The 21,192-nt window shown below is 35.0% G+C and overlaps 1 protein-coding gene across 1 annotated transcript in view; it reads left to right on the top strand.

Moving 5' to 3' along the window:
* EYS (eyes shut homolog) overlaps positions 1–21,192 on the top strand; it is a 1,624,793-nt gene that overhangs the window by 107,990 nt on the left and 1,495,611 nt on the right. The window contains 1 exon segment of the mRNA XM_049653864.1: positions 2,866–2,980. Within this exon segment, the coding sequence (XP_049509821.1) occupies positions 2,866–2,980 (115 nt within the window).

The following is a 21,192-nucleotide window of genomic DNA, read 5'->3' as shown; positions in this document are numbered from 1 at the left end:
TTCATCTTTACTTGCACTTTTGTAATAGAATTTCTCAAAGCATCTGTATTATTCTAGAGTTTGCTTTTATTTCTTTTTGTTTGATTTTATTTTCTCTGGTTTAAAGTCTTTTTTTTTTAGAAAGAGAGAGGAATGGGAGAAGGGCAGAGGGAGAGAGAATCGTAAGCAGACTCCACTGCTTAGTACAGAGACTGACACAGGCTCGATCTCACCACTACTATGAGATCATGACCTGAGTCAAAATCAGGAGTCACTCACTTAACCAAGCCACCCAGGCACCCCTGGTTTAAATTCTTGTGTTAAGAATAGTAGCCTTTTCTTTCCTTGCCTGCAGACTGAGTTGTTAGGATGTCATTAGGATGAGGTTCAAGAGCTCCTCTTAGATTTCAAACCATGAGTAGGAGTGGAGGCATGGAAGGTTGATATCCTGTTAACTCAACAGAAAAATTTTCTCATGGATTTCCTTTGCCTTTGGGTTAAACCTCCCTAGGCCAAGTATTATAAATGGTGTTTTGGGGCTTCCTTCTAGGTATGTTGTGAGGGTGCTAATACTTCGGCCCAATTTTTCATAATTAGTGAGTTCTGCTTTTTTTAGAAACATCTTTCTAGGAGTTGAAACCTGTTGATCTAATTTCATGAATGACTATAGCTCTGATCCTTCTCTTTGGAAACCATACTCCAGAATAAGAAGTCTAAATACTACACTTGTCCTTAGTTAGTCGTCAACAGTTGGATTCATTCCCTCCCAAAGGAAAATTGAGATAGGATAAGTATTACTCACCAAACCAAAATTTTAAGTCATTCTGATGTTTCCTTATTCCTGCTACTTCTGTTTTTCTACTCCCAGTAGAAATGAGTGAGAATGCTTCCTTTCATAACCAAGTGATACTTGGAGTGATTTCTGGGTTTCTAGGTAGATCCTCAGAATGAGAGAAGTAAGGTAAACATGTCATGTCCTAACAGTTTTTATTAATGGAGTAGCAATAAAATGCATATAAAGTTAGACCATACTTAATTTTAATAACATCTCTAAAACTAGTCATATGACCAAAGTAAATCTCTTAACTTCTCTGAGTTTCTTAATTTAATATAGTGATAATAATATGTATCACAGTGTTTATAAGGATTAAATGTGAAAATAAGAAAATAGTGTGAAAATAATTAAACTAGTGGCTGGAACATAGTAGGTGCTAAAAAATGGATGGCATTGCTGACACAACGGAGGGAATGATTTAATTCTACAAGTTGAAAGTGCCATGCTGTGCCTTGAACAGCAGGGAAAGAGAATTACTAAGTATTTTACTGATGCTGTTTCCATTAAACTGTGTCAACATGGCCTTTGATTCCTTCTTTTATGAAATTCTCCTGTGTTCTTAAAATAAACTTGAAATAATTAATATATTGTATAATTTGCTTCATTATTAAATCAGTTTAAAACAACTTTGTCTTAAGAAGTATTATTTCGGTCTTCAAATCACTAGTATCCACTTTAGAGAGACACATCATCATTTAATTTGGTGCTCCATTCACTTTTGATAGAAAGTTTACTAAATGTGATTTGAAGTACAGGAATATTTCTCACAAATTAATAAGTGAGAGCAAAGAAAGACAGAACACCGTGTGTTCTTAGCATCTTATTGATTGCAGCTCATGAATTGAAGTAAACTGGTATCTAGATTTGTTTGTGCATGTCTCAACCTATTGATAGAGATGCTATCAACCAGGGATGCCTGGGGAATCACCCGGGCCAATACCACTTGTGGCGGCTTCTGCATATGTTTCCCCCACAGGAGCCAATGTTATGGCTGGACTGCCCCCTGTGGCTCGTATGATTGCAAGATGCACCTAGCATTAACCATCAGGGATCTTTGAAAAACAAGGTTTAGCATTCCCAAGTTCTGGGGGGTGCAAGGCATGCCCACAGGCCAGCAGCCAAGTTGCTGGCAGAGAGAGAGAGAGGAAATATGTGGACCTAGGTTTCTGCTTTCATTGGAGTCAAGAGTGGGGTGTCTGCAGTTTCACAGATTCATTCTTTACTGGTGAATTTAGAACGAAAGAGTGAGAATTAGGGAGTGGGAAAGGAAATGCAGGGTCACTCAGGTAGTCAGATATTTAGTTACACAGGAGTTTGTTAAAAGGGAACTTCATGGGAAGGGAAGGCCTGGCTTCTGATCTAGTTGTATAGCTAGTAGCTGTGTCATACAGCTGGCAATATATTTACTAGGGATGGATGTCTGAAGTGGATGCCTTGTCAATCAAAAGATTGATGTCAGGCATTCTCATTACAATCAAAAAAGCTTATTCCTAGGCATTTACACTACAAGATTGCTTTATTTTTTTTTAAAGTAAGGATGAACATAAATAAATCCCTGCAATTAGCCCAATTGTGGCCATACCATTACTGTTCAATGTAACTCTCTATACTATGTCTCAAATTCATGTGTGTCATAAGATCCTTGTAACAAATCATCAGTGGAGAATGGCTTTACTAAGCATTAGAAATCTCACCTGTCATCTTTCTTTTTCACATTTTAATGATGGTCTTATTTATTCCAATAGTTTTCTAAAACCTGTGTTTTATTGTTAAGTATTCAATTAGGCCTAAGTTTATTTTACTTTTAAATTCTCAAAAGATGATATTAAGGCTATTAAATGAATAGCCTTTCCTGGAGAAATTATCAGATTCTCACTAAATAACTAAGAACAGATATATGCATAGACAAAATTAATGGTTGAAAATATCAGGTAGTAATATGCGTTGTATGTAATTTAAACAAAGCATTATTATTTTTGTCAGATTGTTAATAGACTTTTGTGATAATATTTACATTGTAACTTTTCTTATTTACATGGATGTATTTACAGTTGTTTGCTAGGATTTACTGGAAAAAACTGTGAGAAAGTAATTGACCACTGTAGACTGCTCAGCATCAACTGTCTGAATGAAGGATGGCATTTCAATATAAGTGGAAGATTCAGAGTAAGTAATTTCATACATGGCAGAGTAATTTAGCACTTGAAAATACAATAGCTTCAGGCAGTCTGTATTTCAAATGCTTTTATTAATCTAAGCCAGAGAATTATATCCTTATAGGTATATTTAACCATGACTTCTATAAATTTAGTAGTAGACATGTTTAACTTATAAGAATTATGTAGGAAGGGCATTAATAAGAGTTCTAGTAAGTGTGTTTATTGTAAAATAAGTATATAGTTAATTGAATCCTGGTGATATATCTCTGTATATATAAAACCACAGTCACTAATGCCTTAGCTCTTAAATTAGATGGAGAATAAAATTAGTCTTGGAGTTACAATATACAAATATGCTCCTTTTTTGGTGGATAGTTTTTAAAATGATTTTACAAAGACACAATGGGTGTGCTGCACACAATGTAAGGCATATCCTACAACTCAGCATTTCCACTTTTAGTATGTTTCCTGGAGAATTATCAGGTGTGCACTGAAAGAGACATACAAGAATTTTCATGGCAAACCTGAAACAAACTAAAGCCTATGGATAGGACAGTGGGTAAATTCATCATGGCATAGTCACACTGTGGAGTTATGATGAGTGGTTAAAATAAGTGAACAATAGTGACATGTATTATTACTTAATAAGTATCAAACATAATGTTGAATTTTAAAATCTTTTTAAAGTCTGGTAGCTATATACATAGTCTGATAATGATTAGTTATTTTTTAACTATTTAAATATTTTCTGATTATGTAAATATATAGCAAAAATATAAATACATATATCAGAAATACACACACTGGCTTTACTAGAAGAGTTCTCCAAGGGGACAGGTGGGGAAAGAAATCAGGAGGGTACAAAGGGAACTTGAAATCTGTTTATGATGCTTTATTTCATTTTTAAAAAAAAAGTTTATTTATTTCTTTTGAGAGACAGAAAGAGCATACACGAGCAGGGGAGTGACAGAGAGAGAGAGAGAGAATCCCAAGCAGGGTCCATGCTGTCAGCATGGAGCCCAATGCAGGGCTTGATCCCACAAGCAGTAGGGTTATGACCTGAGGCAAAATCAAGAGTTGGACACTTAACCAACTGAACCACCCAGGTGCCCCTATCATGCTTTATTTCTTAAAACAGTTCTGGCAAATGAGGGTAGGATTATGGCCTTTTATTTTTTTCTTTAAACACAAAATATTTTAATGAAATATTTTTTTAAGTGATGAAAAGCCAACTTATGAAATGAATCATGGACAAATTTATATGTATACATTTGTCTACTTCTGGAAACATGCTAAAATATAATAGTGTTACTGTACAATAATATACAAGATTAGAACATAATATTTATTTTGCATCTGTAATACCTTAGATATTATAGCATATCATTTATAGTCATTACTTCATTTGATCTCATTGATTTCATATTTTAATTTTCTTTTTAACACCCAGTGCTTATCCCAACAGGTGCCCTCCTCCATGCCCATCACACACCCTCCCCACACTCCCACCCCCCATCAACCCTCAGTTTATTCTCAGTTTTTAAGAGTCTCTTATAGTTTGGCTCCCTCCCTCTCTTTTTTTTTTCTTCCCCTCCCCCATGGTCTTCTGTTAAGTTTCTCAGGATCCACATAAGAGTGAAAACATATGGTATCTCTATTTCTCTGTATGACTTTTTTCACTTAGCATAACACTCTCCAGTTCCATCCACATTGTTACAAAAGGCCATATTACATTCTTTCTCATTGCCAAGTAGTATTCCATGATCTACGCTTAAATACCATTCAATTTATAGAAACTTAAAATGTCTGTTGAGCTTTTAATATTTAACTAAGTTCATACATTTTGATACGGAGGGATTAAGATAGATTTAAACTTACTCTATGCAACTCCAGAACTCATACTTTTAGATACTATGTACATACCTACTTTCAGTACAAACAATGTACTAACACTTCTTTTTCCTTTAAACTATATTTACCCTTTCCTTAATAGGAGATTGTCTAATTGAAATGTCTCTCCTACTTTGGTTTGAATTTCTTTTATATTACTTATGTTTTGGGTTTTCATTTCTGTTTTGTTTCAAGATAGTCTCTGAGCATTTATCCTGATGTTTATTTTTAATTTTCTCTTCCTCCACCATCATTTCTCTGTAGGAAATCTCACCTATTCTAGTGTCTCAACAAGTTATGTTACTGACTCTGAATCCAGTTTTAATTTATTTTTTAAAGAGCTTGACTGAAGTTATCATCACCTTGACAAATCTGCCTTCTCTATAATTCTACCTTAAATTAATGACTTCCATTAAATAAAATATTAGCAAGAAAGGAATACTATCGTCCTTCTCACTGGGTTAAAATTTAGATGATGATGAAAATAATATGCATTCCTAATGGTCTTAACAATAGAATATTGCTTCAGATATATAATTTTCCTTACTGATTAATAATCATAGTTATGGCTATACTGAAGTTCTGAAATAGTTTATATTTAAGTTAAGTAATTTAAAATTTAATGTGTATTCACAAATATATTGTTCATATTGTGTAATGGTTATGAATGGTGGGAATTAACACTATTTTTCATGATATTTAAGTTCACTGTAATATATTAAAGAAAACAAAATGCATATTATATTCAAATTAATTTTGGAAGTAAAAGGGGCGCCTGGGTGGCGCAGTCGGTTAAGCGTCCGACTTCAGCCAGGTCACGATCTCGCAGTCCGTGAGTTCGAGCCCCGCGTCAGGCTCTGGGCTGATGGCTTGGAGCCTGGAGCCTGTTTCCGATTCTGTGTCTCCCTCTCTCTCTGACCCTCCCCTGTTCATGCTCTGTCTCTCTCTGTCCCAAAAAATAAATAAAAAACGTTGAGAAAAAAAAAATTAAAAAAAAAAAATTTTGGAAGTAAATACAAAATGCAATTTTTAAGGTATAATATTTTTTGGAATTTTTTAAATGACATTTTTTCCACTTTGATGTTTGTGTTACTAATTTTTTAGCATGTCAAACAATATCAGAGTTTTATATGTTAAGCTATAACATTTTAAGGAGAGATATAAACTATTCCTTCTCCTGGCACCTTTTGGGATGAGCACTGGGTGTTGTATGGAAACCAATTTGACAGTAAATTTCATATATTAAAAAATAAATAAAAAAATAAAATAAAATAAACTATTCCTTCTCCTTAGAGAAAAATATATTTACATTCAGAAGGAAGGAAAAGAGAGGGTATAAAACAAGTAAATAGTAATATGATATACTTAAATCCAGCTATATCCAGGATCATAGTAAATATAAATTGATTACACACTTCCATTAATAGGCAGAGATATTACTAATGGCAGATGAAACAAACTCAAATATTTAAAAGATACTTATTTCATATAAAAAGACATGTTGAAAGCAAAATAATGAGAGAGATATATAAAAACTAAACAAAGTAAAATAATGAGAGAGAGAGATGTAAAAATTAAGCAAAATAAATACTGGTGTAGTCTTATTAATAAAAAATCTTCATTACATGTAGATTTCAATGTAACAAACTATTAAAAATGACTTTATTTCATAAACATAAGCAGGTCAACTAATCATATTGAATTGTACATTTAATAACAGAGCTTCAAAATATATGCAGCAGAAACTGACATAATCCAAAAGAGAAATAAGTAAAACTACACTTATACTTGAGATGTGAGTACCTCCCATTCAGTAATCGGTAGAATAAATAGACAGAAAATCAGTAAAGATATACAAAATGCAGATGGTACTATCAATCCACTTAGCTAAATGACAACAAAATGTAACACACAATAGTTGCAGATTATTCTTCTCAACAACACACAGACCTTATTTGGAGGCCTATTTCATTACAGGGGAGCAGAGGGACTCAGCTGGGACATTTCCCATGTGCCTCCAGAGAGACCTCTTTATGGAAGGGGGCACATTTTTCCACATTGACTTAATATTTTTACACTCTTAGGCCTCTTTTTCTTTCCCTCCCCACCAAGCCCATTAAGAGTCCGGAACCTTTTTTTCAAGGCTCCTTAGCAATGAGAAGTTTCCTTCATCTGTGCTGCATTCACTGGGACTCTTGCCCCATGTTGTTCCTCAGGGGAAAAAATGTCTGGTACCACTTTGTTGCTGTTGATGGCAGTGGAGTGGTAAGTGAATAGAGGCTTGAATATTACTACTTTTATTAAGCTCCATGTCTTAATCACCTTGGCACTTGATTGCTTGCCAAGAAATTAAAAAATACTCTGTCATAGTGGAGCATATTTGTTACTTCATGCAAAACTATATGTATATTTTATTAGTCATTTTTAAAGAAAAAACAATAAATTTAGACACTAGATTTTTATAGATGATCTTTAGATAAAAAAGCAAGTGGAAAATAAACGCACTTTTAAAATGTTCAAACTTTCTAAAAATCAATGAAATATCATTTGAGGCAATATGGACCTATCATTTTATACTTCTGCATTAAAACCCAAAAGTATACACACTTAATGAGACAGACTTTTCACATGTATTTGGGGAAAATAGGACTGCCAGTTGGAAATTTAGAGCATATACCTAAGTTTTTCCATCTGTAATAATTCAATATTTAGAAATACCTAAAGTAAGAAAGCAGAATTATATTAAACATGTATAGAAAATATTCACTATGTTATTATTTATTTTAGAATAAAAGTAAACAAATTAAGCAAACAAGAATAGCTTAAAATTATAATGTATCCCTATAATAAAATATGCATCTAATTTAGAGTATGTTTTGAACTGTATTATGATACTTGTAAATTACTCAGATCAAAATGTTTAATGAGAAATGGCTATATTATTCTAACTTTAATTTGGGGTTAGATGTGTATATATAAGGTATTTAGCTTCTTGTAACAAAGTAAAATATGTACTTCCTGAATTGTGGGACAGGTCAATAGGCATGTCAGCACTACTCCCACAGAGATTATCCATTGGACTTCACCTCTTTGAGTGTTCAGACATCATGAAAGATTATATGTCAACACCCCAGTCTTTTTCAGGCAGTAAGAAGTGCGGGGAGCAGGGGGAGCCAGTTAGATGGTACAAGGTGGTGTAGCTTCTGATGTCTTCTGTCCCCATAATCGCTCAGCATTTTGTAATATCTTAATAAATATAAATTTCTCCTATATATTTGTATTGACTTAATAGAAAGAGTGAATTATCTGAGGCCTGCAACCTATGTAGTCTAGGGACAAGTTAATATACACAGAGACAGGGAAACAGGGAACTGGAGAGAAAATCATGGGGCTGAGAGGCTCTGAGTCAAAATCCAGATCTAAACACCAAGGTTAACCAGAGTTGCGATGGCTAGTGGAGCCTGAATGATATTTGTATTGTACAGATGTGTATAATAAGGGTTAAAAGAAAATAAACCAACAACCTGGCAGTGGTTTACCCCTGTTAATGGAATTAGACTAAAATTATAATCAGAAAAAATGTTTTATTTTTTTGAATATACATTTAATTGGAGTATTATGAAGAATAAAACATATTCCGTAACAACTTTGACATTGAAATGTTTATATTAAATGCAACAGGCTCGACAATATTAGGAGTAAAAAAAAGAATGTAGGTCAGAACTTTATTAATTCTAAGCCATGCTCTTCATCATGAGTTAAATTTCCCTTTTTTCAATTCATTTTCTCTATCATTAAAGTGGCAAAATGATGCTGAACCTTCTCATTGAAATTATGATGAGGAATTTCTAATCAAGCAGTTTCACAATGTCAATATTAATCTCAATATTAATAATATAAATAGCTCCCATGGTAAAACAATTGTTACTTCCCAAATGAGAGTCAGATTTCTCATAACCACAAAAACTAAGTCACTGAAAAAAATTAAGAGCTCATAGTAAAAAAAGGGTAAAATACTATTCTTATTGTCATTTCATGTTTATAAAAATGAATAGCGGCACCTGGGTGGCTCAGTTAGTTGAGCATTCTACTCTTGATAGTGACTCAGGTTGTGATCCCACAGTTTTGATATCCAGTCCTGCATCGGCTCTGGTTGAGCATGTAGCCTGTTTGGGATTCTTTCTCTTCCCTCTCTCTCTGCTTCTCCCCCAGTCACGCATGCATGCACTCTCTCTCTCTCTCTCTCTCTTTCTCAAAATAAATTAATTAATATCTTAATATCAAATTAAAAATAATCGGACGACTGGGTGGTTCAGTCAGTTAGGTGTTGGACTTCAGCTCAGGTCATGATCTCACAGTTCATGAGTTTGAGCCCCACATCGGGCTCTGTGCCAACAGGTTGGACCTAGAGTTTGCTTTGGATTCTGTGTCTCCCTCTTTCTCTGCCCCTCCCCTGATTGTGCTCTCTCTGTCTCTTAAAAATAAAATAAACATTAAAAAATTGTTTTAAAAATTAAAAAATGAAAACTAAATTAAGAAATATGATTGATATTATGCACACTATAAAGCTAGAATATAGACACTATGCAATTAAATACTATTTTCATTGCATCATACCAATGATTCAGGATTTCTTTGCCTTAGAGTTTCAATGATTTACTAATAAATTTAATTTAATTTTTGATACATAATATACACAGAGCCACAATTTCTGGTCTGTGCCTATTCAAATATTTTATAACATTCTGATTTTATGCCAGAATTGTTGCTGCTGCTTTTTATACCATCAAACAAAATGCCATGAGAGCTTTATACACTGGTCCTTTGGTTCTCTTCTTTTATAACTGGTTCAGGGATGCAGATATAAGGATGCAGTTCATGTTTTATCTCATCTTTTTAAGTTTCCTATAAGGTTTCATTGGGGAACCAACAAAAAAAACCCAAAATTTAAAACTCATCTAGTTTAACTTTACCATCTGTTTCATTCCTCTTTTCTATTTCCATCCTCTAGTTAAATCTTTTTTTTTTTACAATAATTTTCAACAAGCGTGACTTATGCAAACTCACACTGAACACTGAAAGAAGTAAAGCTCAAATTAGAATTCCATATGAATACAATTTGCATTTGGGGTGGGAGTTAGAGTTTTAAAATTGTAGTTGCAACAACAGAAAATCTAAACAGAATATTCCTCTCACTCTTTCCCTCTCTCCCTCTCTCCCTCCCTCCCTCCATCTCTCTCCGTCTCTCTCTCTCTCTCTCTCTCTCTCTCTCTCTCTCTCTTTTGCATTCACACACACATATCCAGACAAATTTGAAAGCTTACAACATTAAACTTTCCAGGGGCTAGATCAGGTAAGTATTTAACCAGAGGCTCAATGTGATCATATTCCTTCTAGCTCACAGTAAAATAGCAACAGTTCCTTCAAAGTCCTTAGAAGAACCCAAGCATGCTCTCTCCTGGCCTCAGGGCCTTTATCTTGAAGATTTTGACTCAAATTTCTGATTTGTGGGGTTTTCCATTCTGTTTAGCTATTTTCTAAATGTTTACTTTTTCAGTAAGTTCTTTCATAGACATCCAACTGAAATGCTAAATACTCACTTCTGGTCCATACACGTTATCTCCTTTTCATATGTTTTTTCTTAATAAATGCCATTCAGTTTCCCAGATAACAGTGTAGTTCTTCACATATCTTTTTCATGGTCTATAAGACTATATTATGATGAAATTTAAGCTCTATATAGGTAAATACCTTTGTTTCTTTGTACTGGACTACCCTTCTTTCAGAGAAGGCAGCAAAATTCCAGCAAAAGCAAGTCATTCCAAGTGTAGTAGATAGGAGCCTATTTGGAGAGATGCTTCTATATAGGAAGAGTAAAGTTTCCATAAATTGACCAACAGGAGGTCTCTCTTAGTAATGGGGTCGTCAAAGCTATCTTGACATGGGATCTGGGGGGAGATACATGTCGTGAAGGTAGAAAGAAATGTAATGCACAAAATACCCCCAATGTTGTTTTTTATGTAAAAAATGATAAAAAGTCAACAAATCAAAGAAAGGGACATTGGATAAGCTAAAGTTAAACATTGGATAAGTTAAGTTATGAACACTTAAAAATATTAGTTTGCACACATATACAAAATGGAAAAAAATCTAAAATTGACATTATGATCTGCTGATGAAGCCTAATAAGTTGAACAGAAAAGCTGAAACTTCTTCCTACTGGCCTATAACTATTCTAAGCTATTAAGGTAACTTGTAATTGTACCCTCAACCAGAAAATACACCAACATGTTCATTCTTTATCAGTCCTCAGAGACATTTCTTCAGGATTAAAGAATGGATGGGTAGTGCCATAGTTTGTGGTGAGAGATGTAGACATCTCTGGAAAAGAATAGGTAAGATCAGATACAAAAGCTCCCTGGAGCAATCAACTATAATTTTTGCCCACCGGGGGATACTTGGCAGTGTCTAGAGACATTTTTGGTTGTTACATAGAGATTGAGCCTGCTACTGCTATCTGGTGGATAGCGGCCAGGTTTACTGCCAGATATCCTGCAATGCACGTGACAGCCCTCCACAACAAAGAAATGTCAGGTTCAAAATATATGTATTGCTGTGGTTCAGAAAACCTGCCTTAGAGGAAATTTAGGCTGTGAAAGTCGGAAAATAATAAAACTTGTGCACAGAAAGAAAAACAGACTTCATGAAAGTTAAAGAACCTCAGAACCATAGCATAAGATAGAATTCGTGTGAGAAATCTTTTTTTCTAGTTTATGTGAGCTCCGCAACTGAGTTAGGTACATAGAGTAGGTTAAGTCAAATTGTTTTCCTGTTATTTTTCTTCCTTTCTTGGGAACAGACTCATTGCTTTCAGTTCAGAAAGAGGAATATATGCTGCTTGGTTACAAACTCTGCTTCTTTTTAATTTTTTTAAAGTTCATTTATTAATTTTTTGAGAGGGAGAGAGAGGGAGAGACAGTGTGAGCAGGGGATGGGCCGGAGAAAGGGAGACACAGAAGCTAAAGCAGGCTCCAGGCTGTAAGCTGTCAGTGCAGAGCCTGACACAGGTCTCGAACCACAAACCATGAGGGCATGACCTGAGCTGAAGTTGGTCGCTTAACCAACTGAGCCACCCAGGCGCCCCACAAACTCTGCTTTTTAACCCTTTCCTCTGAAATACTGAATTAGATTAAATTTGTTTGATTTTTTCTGCTTATTATATTATTGAACATTTGGATGGAAAAATAGGTTAAGTAGCATGAAATGTGTGATAAGAATGAGTTCTCTCTACTTTGTTTTTAAGGAGGGGGAGACAGGAGTAGGATTGAGTTATTGAACTGCTTGACGGAGTTTTAGGAAAGCTATATAATCAGGGTGCACTTCAGTAATCTTCTGATCCATGTCTTATACCTCAGAGACTGTTATTCCTTTGCTCTTCTCTCTCTTTCATAGACATGTTTCTCAATGACTTTCTCTCTCTACTTCATTAAGTGGGTAATTTATCCCATCCCTGTTGGACAGTTTTGGTGGGGAAGTTGACTATTGCCTGAAATAGTGTTTGAAAGAGAATAGTGGCCTCACATTAGCTTTAATCTTGTAAGTCTTTTCCTGTACATATATTACTTCTTTATTTTAGTTCTTCAATATATTTTAATCATTTGAATCACAATCATATTTTCAATAAGAAAGCACAAACAACATGTTTTGACTTGGAATGATTTTTTTTCAAGGAATACACAAAAAAAACCTGTTCCTATATGTTTAACCAATCCTCAAAAGATTTTATTGTTCTACATCGTTTGTCAAAAAAGTGTAGAAACTTCTTTGTGTTTAGACTAACATCGTATTATCTGAGTCGTCATGACTTTGCCTTCCTAGGCAGCAAGTGATAATAAAGCAACAGGTGCTCCCATCTTAGAAGAGCTAATAGAAATTTAAGTTACCACACAGCTTCAATTATGTGTCAAGAACTTTGTGTTCAGAAAACATATGGGTGTCTTAATAGTAATTCTAGGACAAAAATAGAAATACTCAGGAATTAGTGCTTATGTCACTGTCACTTCTAGATACAGAGTACATATGTAAGTTAACTGATTTACAACAAGTAATACATTGTAATTCCATATATTTTCTGTACGATTATAATAATTAGTACTAGCTATTTAATAGTGATGAATAAATTTAAATGATGAATATATTCAAAAATTTCTCCCACATTAAAAAATTGATTTAATTTTACTTTATACTATTATCAATTTATAAGAAAAAGAATGAAAGGAGTTTCAAGCATATATTTTATAATTTATTTTTCGTACTTTCATCAGAATTTTTATATCAAGTGACAAAGTAAATTAAAACAGCCTAATTATAAGAAGTGACAATTAATCTAAACTAGTGCAATCCCTGTGAATGGTTGAAATGTTCATATTTAAAGGAAACTAATATAAACACTTTAAATACCTTAGAAAATCTACAGATGTCAACAGGTCTTCTTTCATAATGAATCAAAAAGGAATAGAAGAAAAAATCATGAAGTTATTACAATTTAAAATTTTGCCTCTTGTAATTAAGGAAAAATCATTGGTGAAGCTATTTTTCAAAAGTGTGGTTATTTATGTGAATCTCATTTATTATGTTTTGAATCTCTAAGAAGGAACTTTCCTTTCAGAGTGCTCATTAACAGGAGTTAGAGCCATAGTATTTGTAGATATGCTAAGGCTAAATACCTAAAAAGAGGTATCAAAAGTACATGTGAATTTAAATTGAAGGCATAGCTTTCATGAACAGTTTCAGGGAAATCCAGAGTATGGTTGAGTGAAGAAAGGCACCCCAAAATGCCATGTTCTAATCCCTAGAACCTGTCAATATCATCTTACATGGAAAAAGAGACTCTGAAGATGTGATCAAGACAAGGATTTGATATATCGTCCTGGATTATCCAGATAGGCTTCATGTAATCACAAAGATCCTTATAAGAGGGCTACAGAAGGAGTCTGAGACCATGAAAGTGATGTGATGATGGAAGCAGAGATTGTAATGATGTTTTTTGATGGTATAAGGGATTGCCCATGAGCCAAGGAATATAGGAAACCACTAGAAGGTGAAAAATGTAAGGAAACAGATTCTCCCCTCAGAGCCTACAGAAGCAGCTAGCCCTCCTGAATCCTCACTTTATCTGAGTAGGACTGATTATGGACTTCCAAACTTCATAAATATAAAAGAATAAAGTTTTCAAATTACTAGGATTATATACTTTATTATGGCAGCAATTGGAAAGAAAAAGAGATTTCCAAGAAAATTTATTCTACACACAAATATTTTCTAGCTGAAAATGATTAGAGAAACTCCCTAACTGAAAACATACATGACCTATGACCATAGGTCCTCTCCAAAAGATAGCCATGAAACACAAAAATAAGTCACTCTAGATTTATTTGTAGAGGCCATTTCTAGTTTTAGTTGAGTTTTAGGGCTGTCTGTAACTAATTGACACAGATGAATCAGTGAAGGTCAGAAAAAAAAAAAGAACAAGATGATTGGTTGGTTCTGTATCTTAGAAGCAATGGACTCATCATTCATTGGTTAAAATTCTGTGTTTACTCTGAAATGGTGGGCATGGTTATGGGTCCATTTGTCACTTACTTAGGAAACAGCAGGCATGCTCATAAAGTGAGATCTTGTCTTTTAACATTTTGCTCTCCCATTAGTCACTCAGACAGGAATAGCCCCAGCTAATGTATCCTGCATGTATACATGACTTACTAATTTATCACCCACACCAGGACACATTGGCAAACTAAATGGGGTCCTATCAATTTTTTGTCTGGTATAACAGGCTTTGAACTAGGGCCGGTTTATATATGGAACACTGTTTAACTGGTATTTTTCCCAATTTTTATAAATTGTGATCTATATGATTCTGATATTATCTTTAACAAATTATGAAGTAATATTTTCACCTGGAACTCTAAGAAACCAATGGAAGAATTAATGAAAAATGAGGTAATCCACACTACAAAGTGAGAGACCTATATAATTTACTATATGTCCAATGTCTTGAAGATAGATACAATCATAGGTAATCACAGACGCCCATGGATTAACTAACTTTCATTCTTCTTCAGTAGGTTTTGGTGAAATCTTTAGTCAGGGGTTTCTACCCTTCTTATTTGTGCCATGTCACTAGCTGTTCTCATTGAAATAGTGTTTATTGAAAACTACTTTGTAGAAACTGTACATAGGCATACACTGCTGAATAAGACAGGTCATAGTCCTATCTCATGCTTTACATTAATCAAAATTTAGGTTTGATGATTGTACTCATGTATTAAAAAGAAGGATTAAAAAGGCATGAAATATTGCCATTTGCAAAGATGTGAATGGAGCTAAAGAGTATTATGCTAAGCAAAAGAAGTCAGAACTTATGAAATCACATATGATTTCATTCATATGTGGAATTTAGAAAATGAAACAGATGGACATGGGGGGGAAAAGAGAGGCAAACCAAGAAACATACTCTTAACTATGGAGAACAAACAAGTTTACTGGAGGTGAGGTGGGCAGGGGGATGGGTTAAATGAGTTATGAGTATTAAGGAAGTCAACAGTAATGAGCATTGGGTATTATATGTAAGTGATGAATCACTGAATTCTGCACATTAAACTAATATTACATTGTATGTTAACTAATAAAAATTTGGACCAAAAAAGGATTATTTCTTCAAACTGACAGCTGAATACTTAGATATAGGCTTAATGTTAAATATTTTTCCTATTTCATTTCCCCAGCTCTTTATAATCCTTTCTTACCTGAATTCTGTGGTGGGACAGAAAAGTTCAGGGAATGGGAATTGCATGCAGATGAGTGGTCACAATACGAATGTTGTAGTTCCAGAGGGAATAGGAGTGACAGTATTTTTGTTGGCTGTTGCTATTATATTTTGAATTTGCTATTGGCAAATCTGGGTCAGTCCCTAATTATTCTTACATCTCTTTTGAGAACATTTGCTTCACTAATTCTTTGTCAGTTACCAAATACTTTCAGCCTGGTGATCACCTGAAGTCCTAACTCTATCTTTCCAGCTGTCCTACACAAAGTTAGTATGTTTTTGCAAGCAATCTTTCTTAATTTACCCAAAATTTCTTCTGACAATATGCTGATGACTGGAACTCTTTACAATGAGGTGCAAAGTTTAATTACATAATTGTAACAAAAAGGCTTAATATGGACTGTCACCCAGTTAAATTTTTATGCAAAGAAAATTAAAATTACTCACCTCATTTGAACAGTGAATATAGAAATCAGGATATATAAATTAAATTTCAGTTTTAAAAAACTAGGTGCCTCTCTTCTTACTCTGCAAAGTTCTAATTGGCCAACCGCATTGTTGTAATACATGCATTCTGTCTCTTTAGTAATGATGTTGAGGACTCAGTGATGTTTTCCAAGGTGAATGAGCTGAACTTTAAAATAAACTGAATTGACCCAGAGAAGTACATTGTCCCTAATCTCCTCATTAAAACTGATATAGGGGCACCTGGGTCGCTCATTTGGATAAGTGTACAACTTATCCGAACTTTTGGCTGAGGTCATAGTCTCACAGTTCATGGATTTGACCCCATGTCAGGCTTTGTGCTGTCAGCATGTGGAATCTGCTTGGAAGTCTCTATCTCCCTCTCTCTCTTGCCTTTCTCCATGCTCATGCTTCCACGTGTGATTTCTCTCTTTCTGTCTTTCTGTCTCTGTCTCTGTCTCTGTCTCTCTCAGTAAAAAATAAATAAACTTAAAAAAAAGACCCCTGATATACAAAGTAAATATAAGAAAGACCTGAAGGGGCACTTAAGGAGGGGAGGGGTCAAGATGGAGTAGCAGCATAGAAGTTCTCTCATTCCTGAAGTATAGCTAATTCAGCACCAAACCATTTTGCACACCTAGAAAAATTAATCTGAGGACTAACACAACAATCTGCATAACTTGAGCCACAGAACTCAGCAGGTATGTGGTGCAGAGCTATGAACTGGGGAAGAGACAAGCGGTGGAGGATAGGCAGCTCTTTTTGCAGAGAGAGGACAGAGAAAGAGGGGAGAGTGCAGGAAAAGCACTTTCCCCACCAAAAGTGTCTGAAAAGGGAAAGAAATAACCACAGGTGACAGAAAGGGAGGAAGGAGAAAGGAGAGAGTCTCAATACTATTAGGACTCTATAAACAGGGGAGAGCAGAGTCAGAAATTCTACAGCTCAATACCTGGCCACACTCGGGTGACAAGGGCAAATCTCCAGGAGCAGGCAGCAAGGTCCAAGGGGTCCACGGACCTCACAGGGAGAGGCTGTTACCCTGCTAGGAGGCCATTTGGTAGAGGCCATACAGCCTTCCCACAGGTCCAGTGGATCCTGGAAACACCCATGTTTGCTGTTATTGGAACAAAGACACCAGGGTGTGGTGAGACCTGGTGCGAGCTGTGTGTTGTGTTTTGCCATAAACTCTGAGCCTCTGTTCCTATGCGATCACACAAACATTTTCTGGGAGAAGCAGGCACTTGGCCATAATCTCTGAACCTCAGCAACATTGTGACTGCATGAATGTTCCCTGGGGGCAAGCCAGCAGCTGGCAATTGCCCGGCAAGACCCTCCGCCAGAGGGTTGGAGTAGTTCCAAGCTGCAGGACTCTCAGAAGTGAGGAATTTGGAAATAGCCCCAAATGATATATAATTCAGGAGGGAGGTGCCACCTGGCAGGCTGACAGCTTGGACGCGAAACACTTAGAAGTGGGGAGTGGAAGGAAGCCAGAGACAAAGGAGGGGTGCTTGATTGCTCGTCGAGGAATGCTCAGAATTCCTTTGCCAGAAACTCGGAAGCTGGGGAAAACTGTTTTCACTTCTCCCGCGCGTGTGCATACACATGCATGCACTTCACACTGATCTACCCTAGTAAGCTAAGCAGCATCACCAAATGGAGAATGGAGCTGTTAAACCAAGCCCCATCCAACTGTGCCAACCAAGCTCAGACCCTAGAGGACCACAAGTCTCTCCACCTGATTAGTGTACTAACAGTAAAGGGCTTCACAGAATTAAAGGAGAAAGAGGATGGAATTTCATTCGGATATCTTTCTGGTTGTTGCTTCATCTATTTGTATTTTCTTTCTTTCTTTCTTTCTTTCTTTCTTTCTTTCTTTCTTTCTTTTCTTATTATTTTCTTACTCTTGGATACAGAAAAAGAAATTTATTTTTATTTTCCAATTTTTTAAATTTAATTATCTACTGTGTATTTTTATTTTTTGTAATTTTCTTCATTTTATTTTGCATTCTTCGTTTCATTTATTCTATTTTATTGCATACATTTTTCTTAATTCTAAGCATTTCCTTTTTTTTCTTTTTTTCTTTCCCTTTTTTCTCTATTCTACCAAGCTTCTTTAAAAACCAGACCAAAGAACAAGGACTTAACTAACTTTATTTGATTTTTAAAATTTTAATTTTAATTTTAATTTTAATTTTTTAATTTTAATTTTATATTTTATTACTCTTTTTCTTCCTCCAAAATGAGAAAATGAAGGAATGTACCACAAAAGCAAGAACAGGAAGAATGACAGCCAGGGACTTAACACAGATATAAGTAAGAGGTCTGAACTAGAATTTAGAATCACGATAATAAGAATACTAGCTGGGGTTGAAAAAAGCATAGAATCCTTTTCTGTGGAAATAAAAGAAGCAAAATCTAGTCAGGATGAAATTAAAAACATTATAAATGAGATGCAATCTCAAGTGGATATCACGGCAGCAAGGATGGATGAAGCAGAGCAGGAAATCAGCGACAGAAGACAAAAATATGGAGAATACTGAAGCAGAAAAAAGGGGAAACTAAGGCAAAACTGCATGTTATAAGAATTAGAGAACTCAGTGACTCATGAAAAAGGAATAACATCTGAATCATAGGGGTCCCAGAAGATAAAGAGAGAGAAAAGGGGGGTGTAAGATTTATGTGAGCAAATCGTAGTAGAAAACTTACCTAACCTGGGAAGCCACAGACATCAAAATCCAAGAAGCACAGAGAACTCCCATTAGATTCAACAAAAATCAACCATAACAAGGCATATCATAATCAAATTCACAAAATACATAGATAAATAAAGAATTATGAAAGCAGCAAAGGAAAAAAAAACCCAAAACCCCTAACCTACAAGTGAACACAGATCAGTTTTGCAACAGATCTATCCACAGAAACTTGGCAGACCATAAAGGAAGGACAGGATATAGTCAATGTGCTGAACTGGAAAAATATGCAACCAAGAATTCTTTATCCACTAAGGCTGTCATTCAAAATAGAGAGATAAAGAGCTCCCCAGACAAACAAAAACTAAAGGAGTTCATGACCACTAAACCAGCCCTGCAGGAAATTCTAAGGAGGACTCTCCAAGGAGAGAAAAGATGAAACAAAACGAAAAGACCTAAAGTAACAAAGACTAGAAAGGACCGGAGAACATCACCAGAAACTTCAACTCTGTAGGCAACACAATGGCAATAAATTCATATCTTTCAGTACTCACTCTCAATGTCAATGGATAAAGCACTCTAACCAAAAGACATGGGGTAACAGAATGGATGAGAAAACAAGACCATGTATATGTTGTTTACAAGAGACCAATTTTAGACCTAAGGACACCTTCAGATTGAAAATAAGTGGTTGGAGAACCATCTAGCATGCTAATGATTGCCCAAAGAAAACCAGAATAACCATACTAAGATCAGACAATATAGATTTTAAAATAAAGACTGTAACAAGAGATGAAGAAGGGCATTATATCATAATTAAGGGGTTTATAGAATTTCTAACAATTGTAAACACTTATGCTCCAAACGTGATAGCATCCAAATATATAAATTCATTAATCACAAACATAAACTCACTGATAATAATACCATAATAGTAGGGGACTTCAACATTATACTTACAGCAATGGACAGGTCATCTAAGCAGACAATCAAAAAGGAAACAGTAGATTTGAATGATACACAGGATCAGATGGAATTAAAAGACATATTCAGAACATTTCATCCTAAAGCAGCAGAATATAAACACTCTTCTAAAATGCACATGGAACATTTTCCAGAATAGATCACATACTGGGACACAAATCAGCCCTCAACAAATACAAAAAGACTGAAAACATGCCATTCATATTTTTAGACCACAATGCTATGAAACTCGAAGTCAACCACAAGAAAAATTTTGAAAAGCTAACAAATACCTGGAGATTAAAGAACACCATAATGAATGAATGGGTTAACCAAGACTTTAACGAAGAAATTAAAAAGTACATGGAAGCCACTGAAAATAATAACACAACAGCCCCAAACCTCTGAGATGCAGCAAAGGAGGTCATAAGAGGGAAGTTTATAGCAATACAGACATTCTGAAAGAAGGAAGGTCTCAGATGCACAACCTCACCTTACATCTTAAAGAGCTGGATAAAGAACAACAAATAAAACCCAAAACCAGCAGAAGACAGAAAATAATAAAGATTAGAGCAGAAATCAATGCTATTGAAACAACAACAAAAAAAAAAACACAAAAAACAAACAAAAAACAGTAGAACAGATGAATGAAGCCAGGAGCTGGTTCTTTGAAAGAGTTAGCAAAATTGATAAACTCCAACCAGTTTGATCAAAAAGAAAAAGGAAAGGACCACAAAAAAATAAATAAAAAAATGAAAGCGTGGAGACCACAATCAACACTGCAGACATGCAAGCAATGATAAGAGTATATTTTGAGCAATTATATGCCAATAAATTGGGAAATCTGGAAGAAATGGACACATTACTAGAAACATATGAACTACCAAAACTGAAACAGGAAGAAATAGAAAGTATAAACAGAGCCATTACCAGTAAAGAACTCAACTTAGTAATCAAAAATCTCCCAGAAAACAAGAGTTCAACTGAATGACTTTCTAGGGGAATTATACCAAACATTCAAAGAGTTAAAAACCTATTTTTCTGAAGCTGTTCCAAAAAGTTGCAATGGAATGAAAACTTCCAAACTCATTCTATGAAGCTAGCATTACCTTGATTCCAAAACCAGACAAAGACCCCACCAAAAAGGAGAACTGCAGACCAATTTCCCTGATGAACATGGATGCAAAAATTCTCTACAAGATACTAGCCAATGGGATCCAACAATACATTAAAAGAATTATTCACCATTATCAATTGGGATTTATACCTGAGATGGAGGGATGGTTCAATATCCACAAATCAATCAATGTGATGCATCATACTAATAAAAGAAAGGACAAGAACCACATGATCCTCTCAATAGATACAGAGAAAGCATTTGAG

This window comes from Panthera uncia (assembly GCF_023721935.1).
Source record: "Panthera uncia isolate 11264 chromosome B2 unlocalized genomic scaffold, Puncia_PCG_1.0 HiC_scaffold_24, whole genome shotgun sequence".
NCBI lineage: Eukaryota > Metazoa > Chordata > Mammalia > Carnivora > Felidae > Panthera > Panthera uncia.
This window is presented reverse-complemented; position numbering and strand designations above follow the sequence as displayed.